The following is a 15,928-nucleotide window of genomic DNA, read 5'->3' as shown; positions in this document are numbered from 1 at the left end:
GACTGAATGGAAAAAAAGCTCATTTGATTGTTAGTTCATATAGAGACATCAACGACAATGTTTTGTACTATTTATAATTTTTATAAATCTCAAACAAGGTGTGGTTCTACACAGGTCAGAATGGCCTAATTACAGAAAGTTCCTTTGCACATTTTTTTCTTGTAATAAATTCATACATTCTGTCTTGACTGGAAAAAAGGACAGGTAATTCTGTGCTCTTTCCCTGTCTGATTATCTCTCATCAGTCACAATATACAAATACATCATTATCAACACCATGGAAAATATGTAAGAAAAACAAACTGTACCAATTCTCAGCTTGGGGAGAGGAAATCTTAGCAGCTATTTCAGCTCCAGCTGCAAGAAGAAATACACAATTTGGCTCTATTTTGTTATTACTCTTATATATTTCTAATCATATATATATTCGAAGTTAGGCTTTGAATATTTTTTGAAAGAAAGTGCATGGCCTTTCTCATACCCAATCCCATTTGAAATCTCAGAGTTTAAGAAAATTATGAATAATAAAATGGCTTTTCATCACATACACATCCAGAATATAAGACACACGCACACACAGCTTTGTTGTAACTGGCAAGAAAAGCCAGTCTTTAGCCATGGCTTGGCCACAGCCATTTACGACCCAGACAATGACCATTGGTCTGATTCTCCACCCAGCAGGGTTAGGCAGGAGAGGAGGAGAGGATCAGGCTTGATTACATTTTGGCCTGGTTTACTAGAAAAGCAAGGCTTACACATCATGGCAACTGCCTGTCCATCTGCTTGTCCCCATCTCCAGCAAGGAAGGAGTCTGTTGCCCAACTACACCCAACTGAGCAGAGGGCAGAGTTTCAAGGGTGTGAAGTTCCTCCAGGTTTCACAAAACACAGGGAGGAGTTCCAAGTCAAAACCTCAGCCTGGAGTGCAGGTCTCACTAGTCCAGACCCAGAGAGAACACCCAGGCAGTTGGCATGGACTTGCTGCTCAAGCAGCAGGGGCACAATGCCCAACCATGAGTGCTGCTACAGCATAGATTTACCTTGTCTCTTCTACAAAAACTTAGTGGCAACCATTACTTTTAAATTACTTCCTGATCACTATATCATCTCCAAACAACACTGAAATGAAATCCATGTTTGGAAAACAATGATTTTTGGGTCCATCTACCTGAAAATGATGGTGTCAAAGACCTATATACAGAATAAATTACCTTAACGTACACATTAATCTTGCTGGACATTACCAAATCATGTTCTAGACTGTACATGGGAAGTCATTCCCTTAATTATCACCTTGTTTGACAGAAATACACTAATTAGAAAACTACCCTGTCTACTATTAATAAAAACAAACAAAACAAAACCTCATCAAACCTCATCTTGTCTCGTCAGCAAAGCCAGAAGTTTGCTACTTGTTGGCTGCTCTCAGACTTGTCACAGCCTGATCTGTCATTGAAATTCATTCTTTAAAAAAAGCAAGCCCAGCAGCGTGGCGCTGTCTCGCTTCCATTCACACCGCAGGCATCAGCCAGGCAAGGGGCCACAGTTACTCTCAGCAGCTTCAATGGTTGCTCTATGGTCTGAGTTTGGAATGTGGAGACAGAAACAGGCCACCTCCTCTGGCTCGCCAGCACTGCAGGAAGGTGAGACAACTAATGGTTGTGGGTTCCCTGCTCAAGTTCAGGAGTGTCTGAGGATAGCTGTGACACAACCAGCTCCCAAAGACCACCAAAACCAGAGTGCTGTGCCACTGCTGCTCACAGCGAGTTACTTGCCATCCTCAGGTCATTCGTGGTGCAGGAGTGACTCGGACTTTGGTCCAACAGGATAAACCATGAGATTTTGCAAGAAAAAACATATTGTTTACAAAAGCAGAGTAAGGAGGAGAATTGTTATAATTCAGCCCATGCCTTTGCAATTGTCATGATGAGATGGTGAGCTGGGAGAGAGAAGACACTTCTGCAGCAATCCTCTTCCCTGTTCCAGTTCTAGACTGCCCCACAGGATGCCACCACTGACACTCATGGAGGGCACAGTGGGCATATGGAGTTGAATGCTTTGCTATCCCCTTGGAGGGTCCCTGATTTTTGCATATATGCTAAAATTTCCTATCAGAAATCCAATAGTTCCCATTTTACATGAAGATACTGAGGCACCAGGGGATACAAGACTAGATATTGTCACCCTGCACACAGCAGAGGTAGAAAATGGATTTAATACCTGATTTTCCATCTTCAGTTGGAGACTCCCCGCCGCCATTTCACTGTTAGAATGAGATTCCTCCAGAGAAACTCCAAAGTGCAGGTTTGCATCTTTTTATGTGGGAGCAATGTCACAAATCCTAGTTTTGGCAGTTTTGTATACGTGGGTTAACCCTTCCCCATCTCTCTCACACTCACAAGCTTACTGTGTTTATTCATGTGCAATCAAAGCTCCCTACCCCTTTCCTCTCCTATGCTTAGGGAAGGAGTAGATAGAAGCACTGTTGTCAGGCTGTGCAAAAAAAACTGAAAGTAATACAGAAGCCCAAATTAAGTCATTTTAGGGAGAGGATAAAATAATTGCACTACAAGAAAGCACCACTACATATTTCCTTGGGGTGCTGAACATAATAAATTTTTCCTTCAAGATGCTCATAACTGCAGTAGACTTGAACAGGATTCATTTTGCCTGAGAGCCTACAGGTGATTTTTAATGTAAGTGACCAGCACAAAATGGACAAGCTCTTATCTCTGTAGGACAAAGTTAGCTTCCAAAAAAGTACAGAACTCTCAGGTACTTCAGTCATGAGCAGAAAACACCAGAAATCACAGAGTTTAGTTACTGAGGATTAGAAGAACTATTGGATTTAACTACCACAGTGCAACCCATAATTAATCAATAAGCCTTCACAGGCAAATAAAATCTGAATAAGCCTTTACCTGCTCTGAGGCTTTTTCTTGAATGGGACTATCTACCCACTTCACAGCTATCCTGACTCACACACTAAGCTATTTGCATGGCCAGCCTCCACTGGGACACAAAGGAGAACATTCAGGTTTCTGCAAAGACAAAATCAGAAATGACAGACTCCTATTATTTTGCTCAGAGGCTCAGTTACTAAAGAGTGGGGTTTGGGTTTGCTTCATCTTCATTTTTAGTGCTTCCCACCCTTTATTATTTACATAGAGCACCACTAATCTGAAGTTTAAACAAAAAAAAAAAAACTAACAGTGAAAGCCTATTACTTACTCTTGAGCTTCTGGAGTCATTTGTACCAGGTTGATCTTTGCCTGATTGCAACCCTCAGTTAATACTTACCTTTACTAAAGTACTAGCAGCTTTTGTGGGACCTAAGACCCAATTACCATCAAAATGCCTTCATGCTTTAACAGCTGCTCTAAATGAGCTAATGGCTTATATAGAAATAATAACATCTGTAATCACTTTATATTTTACATTACATCCTTACGTGGCAGAGATTTGGTACAGTCCTTTAATCAAATGTCCTGGAAAGAAGTATTCAACAACAACACGTTTTCCACTCATTGGAGCATCTAATGCTCACTGCCTATTTGCAGCGCTTAAGTATATTCCAAATGGGGGATGAAATGTATCTACTCCATAGCCCAGCACACAAAGAAAGCATGCAGTCTACTCAAATATGATATCAAACGGCATTCAATTGAATTATCGGCACCAAGTGCAAAGGGTTGTGACCCAGCAACCACAGACTGCAGAGGGGGCAGAGAAATGACTGATATTATAAAAAGAGTTCAAAATGTTCTTTGTCACAGTAGCTGTCACATGTCTTTGCTTCCCTGCTAAGCCCTGCACCTCCCCCTCATAGCCAGGAGTTGCCATCTGCACCATCCCAACATAATGCTGTATGCAGCAGGTCATTCACTGTGCCACTGCAAAAGTAGTCACGTCATTGCTGTGAGAAGCCTCTCTGATGGTCCAAGTCAGAAGTCTCCTCTCCACAGCCACCCTAAAATGGGATGGTTTTGGTATTGACCATCAGCAAAAAGGGCACATTTGTGATGTATCATCTGGAATTAAGGAGGACAGGGAAGGCACAGCCAGAGGCAAGCAAATGGAAAAACCTCCGGGCGACCCCATGGTAGACCAAGAACTCATAATCTAGCATGCGTCCCTCTGCAGTAACTTGGTGTTCAAGAGAAGTTGCCAAAAGGTGCGTGCATAGTAACTCTTCAGCTCTGCTGTCGACCTAATTTAGGCCACATCTTCTGAAACAGTTTGATCATCAATGCAAGAAGCATTTTTCTTCTCTAATAGTGAAGGTGGGTTTTGATGCTTTCTGGATGTTTAATGCTCCTTTCAAGTTTGTTTTTCCCAGTTTGACAGGTGGACAGCACAGTCATCTGTTCATGCTGATAAAGTTTTAGTGAATTATGAACCTCAGAGTTTGTGAGAAAGGCAACTTTGATCAAGTGTCCACCCAATATAAAGAGAGAGATGGATGGGATCCTGAGGAAGGCTCATCTGCTGTTCAGCTGCCAGCCCTCTGTTCTGCTGGGAAGCTTTTGGCCACCTCACTCTCCTTGGTGTCTGACTCTACCGAGGCTGTACTGCAGGAATCGTTGTACATGTCTGAAAAGGAAGACATGGGCGTTGTCACTAGAGCACGTCTAAAGGATTTCCAGCCTACAGTCTTGAGGTTCATTGTTAAAGGTCTCAAATAAAATAAAGAATAAATAATCACAATTCTACAGCTCACCTGATTCCTTCACTAAAGGAAAGAGAGGCTCTTTTGGTATGTAACTAATGTGTGTGCATCTTTATTTTTCTTTTGAAGCATTAGACATGCCAAACAAATTACAGGCATAGTTAGGCACTGAGGGTGATGGCAGAACTGACACACTGTGAAGGAGAGGCAATTAGCAAACTGGTTAGCTTTCAAAAAGGTTTTTCTCCACTTTAATGAAGTGATCATAAAAAAAAACGGAGCTAAAGAAACCAGTAACTTGGAAAAAAATGATGCTGGTAGCTCTCTATTGGAGGTCCCCAAGGAATGGCTGTGGCAGATTTTGCTTTCTTCTGTTACCAGAAGAAAAACAGGACTTTTTTTTTGATAAATTATATGTAAGGATGGGAAAAAAAATAAATCTCAAACTGTAAACCTTTAATCTGCAGAGCTGCTGAGTATCAGCTTGGGTGTTAGGTGAGAATCAAAGCTGAAGAAAGGATGATTTTTAGTGCTGATTTGGCTGAAATCTCACCAGAAGAGCCCATCCTCCAGCCTGTGAAGCCAGCACTGAAATATGATGAAAGCCGTAATGGTTCATGAGATTTTAATGTTTTCAAACCTACACCAGAACCACAGAACTGATGCTGACCTAAATCCAAGCATTAACTCTGTCAGATGAAAGTTATCCTGCAGTTACAACACAACCTGCCAGCTGACACGCTTGGGCAAGCTGTAAAGTAGCCAGCCCAGGTACTGGTAGCAACAGGAGTTTGGTGGGAGATTCAAATGCTGTCTGGGAAGGTAAACCAATTAAATCATGCCAAGGTAAGCTGCTGTGCCTAACTAGCTCTGACACCCACGACACCACATTTCAGATTAGCTCAGGTGTGTCACCGGAGACTGCAGCACAGACATACACTCAGGCCAAATACTTTAATATAGGAAGTGCACTATTTATCATAACCTTTTTTCAGTATGAAAAAAAATACTAAATGCCAGTAAGACATTTTCTCTATTACCTGCATTGCTGTTCTTAATTATGCTGTTACTGTCTCCCTCTGTTGGCTGCAATATACTGGAAGGAACCCACTCGCTCTTCTCAGAGACCAGTTTCTTCACTAACCTGAAATTCAGAGAACAGCCAGTGAATTTCCCCACATTCCCTTTCCCTGTGTTGTGTTTCTTAGAGGTGCATGTTGGGCAGCCATTTCCTAAACCAAGGAAGAAGGCAGAGGACCCAGGGCAGTCCCGCAGGTAGACGGTGACTAAGTTTCAGCAGTCTCACATGGTGACACAATATTCTGGAACAAGCTCACTTGCAAGCAGACTATGTGACAAGGAAGCAGTGGTCTTGACCTGTGTTTGAGACCCTGGGCCAAATTCAGAGCAGAAGGAAGTGAATTTTTCATTATGCCCATCCCTGGGCTGTAAGTACCATCCAGAGTGGATGAGTTTAGTTCATTTATCACCTACTCCACCCTGTCAGACTTGCTCCCATCTCAGCTGCATGTCAGTTCTGAGGGAAGGGTCTGACGGCATGGGCACCTCAAGGAGGTCGGATCTTTTTATTTCTTCCTCCAAATTACTCATGGAAGCAGAATTCAGATGTCCAGGCAAGTCTATTCCTAACACTCACTTGTTGGAATAAATACACCGACACATACGAGAGCTCAAGGGGGCTAGATTCATTCCACTTTGTCAGTCATGTCTTATATGCCTTTGGGGATAAAAATGTTCTCTGGTTCACTGCTGCAGCTCAGTGGAAGGCATGGAGGGTTTATTGATGCATCCTATGAGAGGGTGCTGCCTTTGACAGTTGTCCTTCTGGCTAGAAGGTGTCAAAAGCCCAAATATTCCCCTCCATTTCCTTTATGCAAACCTCTGTCCTCTTAAGCGTCATGTCACAACATTTAGAACAAAAGCCAAACAGGTGGAATTAACCAAAGCTATTTGTACATTCTTTCCTCCCACTGCTTCTTTCACATTGTGGTCAATGGATCTGTTTGATTTTGAAGAGGCTTTGACATTCTTCTGAACATTTCCCATCTTTTCCAGGTGGTTCTACCTTTCACATTCTGCTGTACTTACCATTGACCGTTCTCTCCTTCCTGCACAAACTGCACTAAATCTCCATCCTCGAGTGTAAGAGAATCTGGGAAACAGCTGTCAAAACTGCCTTCTACCCGGAAAAGATTGGTCCCCTAAAATGAATGAAACAATGCACCAGAAATACAGTCACTATGGATGAAAGAACACTGTACAAGAGAGAACAAGTTTAGTTAAATACTAAATTAGACATCTCAAGCTGGCAGAGTTTTCTTCTATAGGTAACCATGTAACTTTTTATTCCTTTTATCATACCCAGGTTAAATATTCAAACTTAGAACAGATCTGTGCTGTGCACTCAGGCTTTAAAATAAACTAGCCAGCCATTATTCTGTTATAGAAATAGGGTTTGTGACATCAGAAAAGTCTGAAATTGCTTTTTAAGAGGCTCAGAGATTTCCCTCTCTTTAGTAACAAGTAAAGCTGTCTCAATCAGGTCTCACTCCTGATCAACGAAATAGTCTTGGACTAATCCCCTAACACCCCAGCTCAAATTCCCATCTTCTCTATTCCTACACATCCATGAATTTAAGGCTGATGTGACCCCAAATTTTTAAATCATGATCTTTAGAGGAGAGGTTGCACTGGGAAAGGGCAGCAGAGTATGAAAATGGAATTACATTGTTAGGGTTGGTCTCTTCCTCCAAGTCAGAAGAGTTGGAGAGTTCATCTGTGCTGGAGGGGATGGCTTCAAAATCTTCAAATGTGTCTAGAGATGGCATTTGCCTGCTGGGCCAACCTTTTTAAAGGAGATAAATTAAAATAAGAGTTAGCTATTAGTCATTAGCTTCTTTCAGACGCAGTCTTCTAGAAGTAAATGTCACAGATTCACTTCCTACAATTCCACTTACTGAATTGCTTGTACCTTTATACAGCTTGTTCTCTGATTTTGCCATCAAAATTATGTTGCAGCCATTATTCTGTCTCTAAAATCTGTACAACTTGCTGTCATTTGTGGAAGGCCAGATATGTGCCCACAGTGTGTATGCCCATCAATACCTTGAGTGTTTAGCACTGCTGTATCTCTTCAGTTCAGGAGTTACCAAAAGCAAGGACCAGGAATATTTCTGCAGAGCGAGTGCTGTAGCAAATTATAACTTCTGATGATGTGATTTTCAGAAGGCCATGCTCATTCAGATTCCAGCTTACCTCCACATGTTTTTCTAAAAATTGAATCCCAAAGCCATTGAATTTTGGTTGACTTCTTACCTGTATCTCACCCCAGGGCAATGTTACCACCTGAGCAACTTACAGGACTATACCTTGGAGCAGGTTGGAAGTGCAGGGAAGGGACAGAGAAAACAACAAGGCACAAAGACAACCAGAGCAGGTGGTAGGTAGAGCAGATCTCATTGATATTTCTGCTGTTAGCAGTCTTATTGCATGACTTGTGCCCAAAACCACCCCAGCTCAGTGGAAGAAACTTAATGAGAGATTTCCAGCCCAAGCATAACAGCCAGTCTCTTTACCTACAAAGGCATGCCCAGAGGATGCATCCTGAGGGAAATTCAGGTTGAGCCTCACAAGACCTGTCTGTCTGGTGAACGGAAATGTGATGGAAAAGTAACTCAGCCTCTTCCATAGAGATAGCAATCATGATATACATTTTCCATAACACTTGAAGTGTCCTTTTTCTGATGACAATGACCACAGTCCAGCTAGGAGGAAACGGATCTTGCATCTACCAAGGGATACAAGCCCTGATAGATAGAAGCTGAACAGAGTCAGTCAAATCACCATGTGCCTTCCTACTTGATGTATCTGCTGTGCATTATAGGATTCATAGGGGCTTGGCCTGAGCAGATGCTGAATCAAGTTCTTTACAGCCTGTGGGCCACTGCTCTCAACAAGGCAGAGCAGTGTTCTGACCACAAGGCACGGAGACAGAGGCCCATGCAGTGGGATTATGCATAACGCAACACTCACAACCCACAGCAAAACCTCGCCTGAGACAATACAAAACCCAAGCCAGGCAGTCCAGGCAGCAAACAGAAAAGCTATCTTAACTGGGAAAACCAGGTTTATTAATCAATTTATTTAATCCCTCCCCATGCACATCCTCCTTGCTAAAGGCACTGGTTGGTGCAACATGCAGTCACACAGCTCTGCAACCCGTTCTCATCCCTCCTGTTACATAGGGGCTGTGACTGCCCCAAGCATTGCAATTCATTTAGAAGAGAGTCAGCAACCTTCTTGCACCAGAGCAGCATCCCCAGTTATTAACCCTACAGGTATGGTTAGGTAATCTATTCTTTTCAAGGAATAAACTAGCCTCTGAAATGGCATTCATGTGAGGAGTTGTAAGCGTCCTCTCCAAGGTCTATACCAACAGAGTTTTCAGATGGGAGAGAATCTCAGTTACAGACCAGGCAGCACATAGAACTGGACCCCACATTCCGTGTCAGTTGAAATACACAAAATGCTAGCAACTGTCTAAGCATACAAGAATGCACTGATGCTAATTAGCTTCAAACTGCTACAGCAATTTTTGTTCAAATTCCCAGGCGGGGCTACAACTACCAAAAGAAAAAGAGATCCCCTTCCTCATTAGACAAATCTTCAGTAATCTTTTACTGGTGTCTTTTGTAGAAAGCATCCAAGGTAGAAACCTAAACAGCAAGGATTCCCTACAAATACATGTGTCAACATTCCTATTCCATACAAATTGCTATTCTGATTTCAGAGACTAAGAAATAGACTAAGTTTTACATATTTAATTCAAGCTATAAAGTAACAGATCAAATTTTGAGCTCTCTAACACCAATTCAAATAATTATTTTCAGCTGTGTCTAACCTACACAAAACCAGAATCCAGGACGCTCTTTCTATACCTGCTAATGATCTTCCATTGCTTTCACAGGAAATAATGTTCATTAGAAGAGAAAAATCTCTTTAGGTTAAAAAGAATAAATATTACAAATTTAAATTACACTCTCAAGTTTAGATTATAAATGCTTTAATTTTGTTTACCTGTCTGTGAAGCAGATCTAGGTACGGGTCTCATGTTGGAACCAGTATTACATGTAGTCTGGGCCAATATGGTGTTCTCAAAAGCATCTGTGATAGGAAGTACAATTTTGTGTCTTCAAGGTGAAATAGTGACCAGACAACCAGTACAAAGAGAGTTCCTGTATCACCTGTGCAACTGGCAACCTCTTTAACAATCAGGTGGACTGGGGCCCAACAGTCACAAAAGAGGAGACACATGACCAGCACAAATGAGTGAAAATATAGCAGCATTCCACAGAAAAACTGTTAAGTTTGAGAAGGGCAGAGAACAGCCAAATGAATCAAACAGAGATATTGATGTTAATTAACAAAAACAATTGCTGAGTGAACAGTGCAGTGTTTTATTTCACCACAGCTTCCTTACACAATTTTAACATATTTTCTTTGCAGCATTTCAAATAGTCCTATATGAGAATGTAATATGGTTTTGGTACCCAAAATTTTGATCCCCAGCAATGAAAGGGAACCAGGGAGGCTCTACTTCCCAGCCAAAATCAAATGATTTTGCTCTTGATGAATGCAACTCAAATTCATGGGGCAAGTTTTTATCTAAGTACATCGAATCCTTTGTTTTAACTCTGTCAGAGCTGTAGCAATAGCAACGTCTTCTGGGAAAGGGATGAGAATGTTCTTTGTTTCAGTCTGGTGAGGAATGTTGTGCAGTAGGACCATGATTTTAACCAGTGAGGATTAACTCATCTCTATCCTATTGATAGTACTTGCACCTTGAAGTACCCCCTGCCTCTGCAGCTAAATGCTGCGCTGAGGTCAGAAGTATCGGTCAGGGAGGAAAGTTTGGAAACTGGTGCCGGGTACCAGGATGATTCCAAACTTAGTGCCAAGGGTAACTGGCAAGAAGAGATATTCTGCAAATAGCAAAACCACTGTTTGCTCTGCTGCCTCTGAACTGTTTCTTTCAGCCCTCCTGTTCCAGTGTCCTCTTCTGCTGGGAGTGACACGGGAAACAGTTCCAATATATCACCGGTTCCACCACTAACCTGGCCGCCTGCCCTTTCTACCAAGGGTTTGTACAGAGGCAACAGAATCCTATGAAAGGATTCCTCAGCTTACATGTCTCTCCTCCCTGTCCTGCAACAAGGGTACCCAACTGCTTGCGACCCACAAGGCCACATGCTCCGGGAAATGTTCATGTAAAGGGTGAAGCTGACAATGGAAGCTGGTTACCTTCCAGTAGCCGGGGAATAGCCTCTGTTTATTAAGCAGTAATTGATGAATCTGCTGCAACAAATAGGTGGAAATTCTGCTTGGCTGAAATGAAACACTTGCACCTTAAATGGATGCTAATGCACAGTCTAGCCACTTCTGGAGTCTTCACGTACACAGCTCCTGCTTTTCTTTAGACATAAACTCTAACAAAGGAAGAGGGATGCAAGTGACCAGATTGCAGGCAAAGATGAAAACTAGCCCCTTGACTCCCTGCTGCTGCACTCGACAGAGTTAGGCAGAAGCCAGGCAGAAAATCCAGATCCAGATGACAGTCTAGAGTATTACTCCCCAAAACAGGCATAGAATTGGGGTTTTAATTTAGGCACATCACTAGTGGAAGTTTATAAATATAACATAAGTGCAAGGAGCAGGCACGGAGGTGAGAAGCTGTGTTTATGACAGTTAAACAGGTAAACTGACACCAAATCCCTAATAGACTCCAGTGTCCTCTGCCAGCAGTGATGAGATGGGAATTCAATAAATAATATCAAAAGATTTCCAAACAGGTTTTCATGCAGTTGGAAATACTCATACCTTCAAACCCCAAGGGAGTTGGGTCACTCTTTATTTCATGTCTCTTGACTTTAACTGCAGGAACAAGGGGACCTGTGTGAAGTTTGCAAAGTCACAAGGATGTAAATATTGTTAAAGAAGAAACTTGCTTTCTCATTACTTGGAAACGCTACCTGCCTAATACTTTCTGTTTTGCCCTGAAAAAATGACCAAATCCTATATTTTAAGCCACAAACCTAAACACTTCCGTGATATGGATAGGAAACAGGGCTCTTTTTCAAAAGAACTTAAGAGACAGTAAATATATCCGCTTCCAATCAGGTTTCAGTGTTGTTTTCTCCCATGCTTGTCCAGGAGATGGCACTAATGCAGGCAGAGTCACAAGCTCAGCTTTGTACCCACGAGGCTGGCAGGGAAGATCCCACAAAACCCAACACTCCTGCTCCACAGAAGTGGAGGGCACCCCTCACAGGTCCAGTTACAGTGCTTTTCCTGTGTCCTAACTCCACGTGTGGAGGATGGGTGATGCGATAGAGCCAAGCCGTTAGCAGTGAGTTAGCGTCAAACGAGATGATTCAAACACTCTGGCTAGATCTGCGTTTGGCTGGTGCTGAGACAAGACTCAGGCTTCAGTTGTTTTGTCACCTGAAATATTTTCTTAAAGCAGGTGCTGTAAATAAAACATTTAATTGAAAAGCACTGATTTTGTTTTCTAGCTTTTAAAATAACTATAAAAGCAGCTTTCCCACCATTCAAAAAAAAAATATATATACCAATGGTCTTGTGGACAGAATCCCAGGACAGGACCCACAACGAAGTTTGAATTTCACTGAATCTCACACATGCTCTCTTCAATAAACCACACTAAAGAACAACCCTTGCTTGCCAATTCTCTTTCTACAGTCGTGCTTGTTTCCGTTCCCCAGCTTAGGAAGTCAATATTAGGCAATAATTCAGTTTTCCCATAGCCTAGTAACTGGTCATGTATTTCTGAAGCTGTTGTCAAGGACAGAAGTCTATGAGAATATCTTCTTCCATGTAGTTGTAGTGTTATGGTTTAAAGAGGCTGGTAAAGAAACACTGTAGACAGCAGTAACATCACATCCTTCCTCTGCTGATAAACCCCATCTCATTCTCATTTCCTGACAACATGGAAGCAGGTTGTTTCAGATACCTGTTGCTTCATTGCACAGTCAAGGACACAGTCCATATCCTTCGCAATTATTTAGAATACACGATATTAAGTACAGTGCAACCTTCTTCCAACCAAATATATAGCAGAGAATTTTATATGAATTAATTCAGCCAATTTTCCTTCTACTTTGGTTTGTGAATTGCCCAACAAATTTTAAACTTGCAAATCAGTTCCTCCACTTCATTCCAGGAACTGTCAAAAGACAATATATTCAGAATTTGATATATAAGAACATATGTTCTGTTTTCAAAAGTAACTCTGACATGTAGACATAGCTGCCTACAATCTTGCTGATTTTCAGCCGAACAAGCTTGCCCAAATGTATGGATTACCTTTGAGTTTAAATGTAGGCACTAGTGCAATAACTTAAACTAAATTTTGTAAAAGTACATTTTCTCAAAATAATTACTGCTCAAAAATAAAAATTTCATAAGTTCATGCATGAACTGCACAGAGTTCAGTGCATTTTGGGCACCTAGCTCCCTTATACACATCTGAAGATTTCCTTACAATCATTATTTCTGGCCAATAATTGTGATTACGCTAAATATTCTTAAGACTGACATCTATTACTACTCCATTTTCTGATTGATTTCAGGCTTCTCTTATCATCTGATATCTGCTACACAGTGAGGAGATTCTCTCCTTGAAAGCAAAAATCCTAAACAGCTATAAAGAAATGAAGAAATAATTCCTACTGAATTTCAATTATTACAAACCAGGGAGAAATTTGAAACCTAACCCCACAACAGCCAAAAATTAATCCAGTTTCCATGGAAACCAGCACCACTCTTTGAAGCCTATTATGGAGAAATTCAGAACAGCTATCGTGTATGCTGGCAGCCCACCTCGATATGCATTCAAATGCCTCAGCCTGCCTCCCTACAAGTGTTATACTACTCCCACCTCTTCTTTTACTGAAACCTCCTGCACTTGTAAAATTCTAGCCTGATGGACTCACTCTGTGAACAGCACTTGGCAGTAAATGTATCAGTCAGCAGGAAGGGAGAAGGGTAGCTAAGCAAGCAGCATGACAGTACCTTTGGTCACAGCAGAAGCATTAACTGGGGTGCTGATGGAGGAGGCTAGGGAAAAGCGACGGGTAACTTCTCTTTCCTTAGATTCTGGATCTGGGAGAATAGACAGATGCAATGCAGGGCAGGATTAGAGGTTAATAAGCACTGAGGGTAAAAGATGTCCAAAGCAAAGCAGCAGCTGGAAAAGGGTAAATAAAGGCAGGCTGCTTCTCTAAAACAGCCAGGAAAAATACCCTCAACAAAGTGAACAGCACAAAAACCAGTTCATATGACCATGTTTTTTCAAAGCAATTCCAGATATACCAATTTTAATAGTTCAGAGGGAAACATGCCAATTAATATTTCAGCAACCAACTAGTTTAAGTACAGCTACAAAACACAGAGAAATGAGCACGATGGTTAGAATGGTGTGTGTGTGTCTACAAATGAGGTTTGTATTTTAGACTCGGAACTGCTTGTTCTGTGATGACTGACCTGAAATACACTGAAAACTAAACACGAATGGTTTGGAGTTCACATTTGTCATTTTTAGAAGTTAACTGTGTGAATGCCTGAAAACCTTGAGCCTCCATCCTCACTGGTGCAAATCAGCTAGGAGAAAGTGAAGACAACAGAGCTGGCTTTGTTTACTCCAATTAGGATCCTGCCTTTTCCCAAAGTCCACTCAGGAATGAAGACAACTTCCTCAGATTTCACTGAGAGATGCAAGTAGCATTTTTGACTCAAAATGTGTCACAAACATATCAGAGGTATAAATGGAATAACTGTCTACTAGCTTCAGAGAGCACATTATGTTTCAAAACACATTGAGGTCATTATGCAGCTCTTCAGAAACTGGATCTACAGGTCTACAAGCAAATTAATACACTTCTTGCAACTACCAACTACAGCATCACCTCTTGGGAGAAAACATTGCAGGCTTACAAATAGTGCAGGATCAACTGTTTATTCTCTTCTGCTGAAAACACTCAAAGCACACGTGCTGCATTACTCAAGTGAGTATTTTCACTGAGACATGATTGAAGCTGTTCATATGCTTCATATCTCAGTTTTGGTAAGATACCTGAACACTTAACTCTACCAATTATTCCAATTATCTCCTTTCTTTTATCATGTCTGTCTTCTTTTTTCTTTCTCTATTTTTTTTCTCATGGTTAGCTGGCATACAACACTGGAGTACACAAGTTTCAGGGGATTTTGTATTTCAGATTGTAATGTCCTGTGCAGAACTATACTACTGTGAAGATTTCCTTACCAGGCATCTTAAAATTCTCCTTCCCATTCCTCATCTTCACCTTTTTATTTTAATGTTCAGTCACGCATTTTCATTTACTTTGTTTTTTTCCATATGTCTGCCTAGTAATTGTCACATTCACTGTATGTTTCCAGTAGAGCAGAAATTAGCATGACTAGTTGAAGTGTAATTCCTATGGTGTTTTATTATGCCAAAACATCAAGAAATCATATTAGCTCCACAAAATCTCCATGTAATTTTAATTGTGGATTGGCTACTGTAAAAAGGTTCTTTATCTGCCAATACATCTCTTTATCAATTTACCCATAAAAGCACATATATCCAAGTACATCCTTATTCACACCTCCTAAACATCTGAAGAAAAATAAGACACTAAATTCTGCTCTTAGTAATAATTATATTGGAATCACTCCATATTTAGACTGCTTTAACTGCCCTTATTAAAATACAAAGAAAAATTCACTTTATGATTATTGTGTTGGGCTACATTTATACCACGTCAGGCAGCTCTTAGAGACTCTGTGTCTACTCCAAGAAATGAGCTTGGCTCTGCAAACGAGGACAGCTAATGCTGACCCAAGGCAAGGAGACACAGAGTGCTGTGAGTGTGGGTGGTAGATGCCCCATCCCTGGAAACATTCAGGGTCAAGATGGACAGGGCTCTGAGCAACCTGATCCGGTTGAAGATGTCCCTGCTCATTGCAAGGAGGCTGGAGTAGATGACCTTTAAGGGTTGCTTCCAACCCAAACCATTCTATGATTCTATATAAAGCATCTCCTAAACATTTATGCACAAAGACTCAGAACACTCCATTTTACAGTACCATATAACACAACTATATAAAAACGGCAATAAACTCCAGATCTTCTGAATTCCAGTTACTTAGTGTGGCCACT

The 15,928-nt window shown here is 41.3% G+C and overlaps 1 protein-coding gene across 1 annotated transcript in view; it reads right to left on the bottom strand.

The window, feature by feature from the left end:
• Window positions 1–400: 400 nt before the first annotated feature.
• MCF2L2 (MCF.2 cell line derived transforming sequence-like 2) overlaps window positions 401–15,928 on the bottom strand; it is a 152,423-nt gene continuing 136,895 nt past the window's right edge. The window contains exons 28-34 of the mRNA XM_069864764.1: window positions 13,780–13,869; window positions 11,566–11,637; window positions 9,766–9,852; window positions 7,416–7,534; window positions 6,778–6,890; window positions 5,709–5,812; window positions 401–4,592 (exon numbers count right to left, since the gene is read on the bottom strand). Of these exons, the coding sequence (XP_069720865.1) occupies window positions 4,492–4,592; window positions 5,709–5,812; window positions 6,778–6,890; window positions 7,416–7,534; window positions 9,766–9,852; window positions 11,566–11,637; window positions 13,780–13,869 (686 nt within the window). The 3' untranslated portion in view covers window positions 401–4,491. The remainder of the gene's footprint in view (window positions 4,593–5,708; window positions 5,813–6,777; window positions 6,891–7,415; window positions 7,535–9,765; window positions 9,853–11,565; window positions 11,638–13,779; window positions 13,870–15,928) is intronic.

The sequence above is a fragment of the Phaenicophaeus curvirostris genome, chromosome 10, assembly GCF_032191515.1.
Source record: "Phaenicophaeus curvirostris isolate KB17595 chromosome 10, BPBGC_Pcur_1.0, whole genome shotgun sequence".
In the NCBI taxonomy this organism is placed as follows: domain Eukaryota; kingdom Metazoa; phylum Chordata; class Aves; order Cuculiformes; family Cuculidae; genus Phaenicophaeus; species Phaenicophaeus curvirostris.
This window is presented reverse-complemented; position numbering and strand designations above follow the sequence as displayed.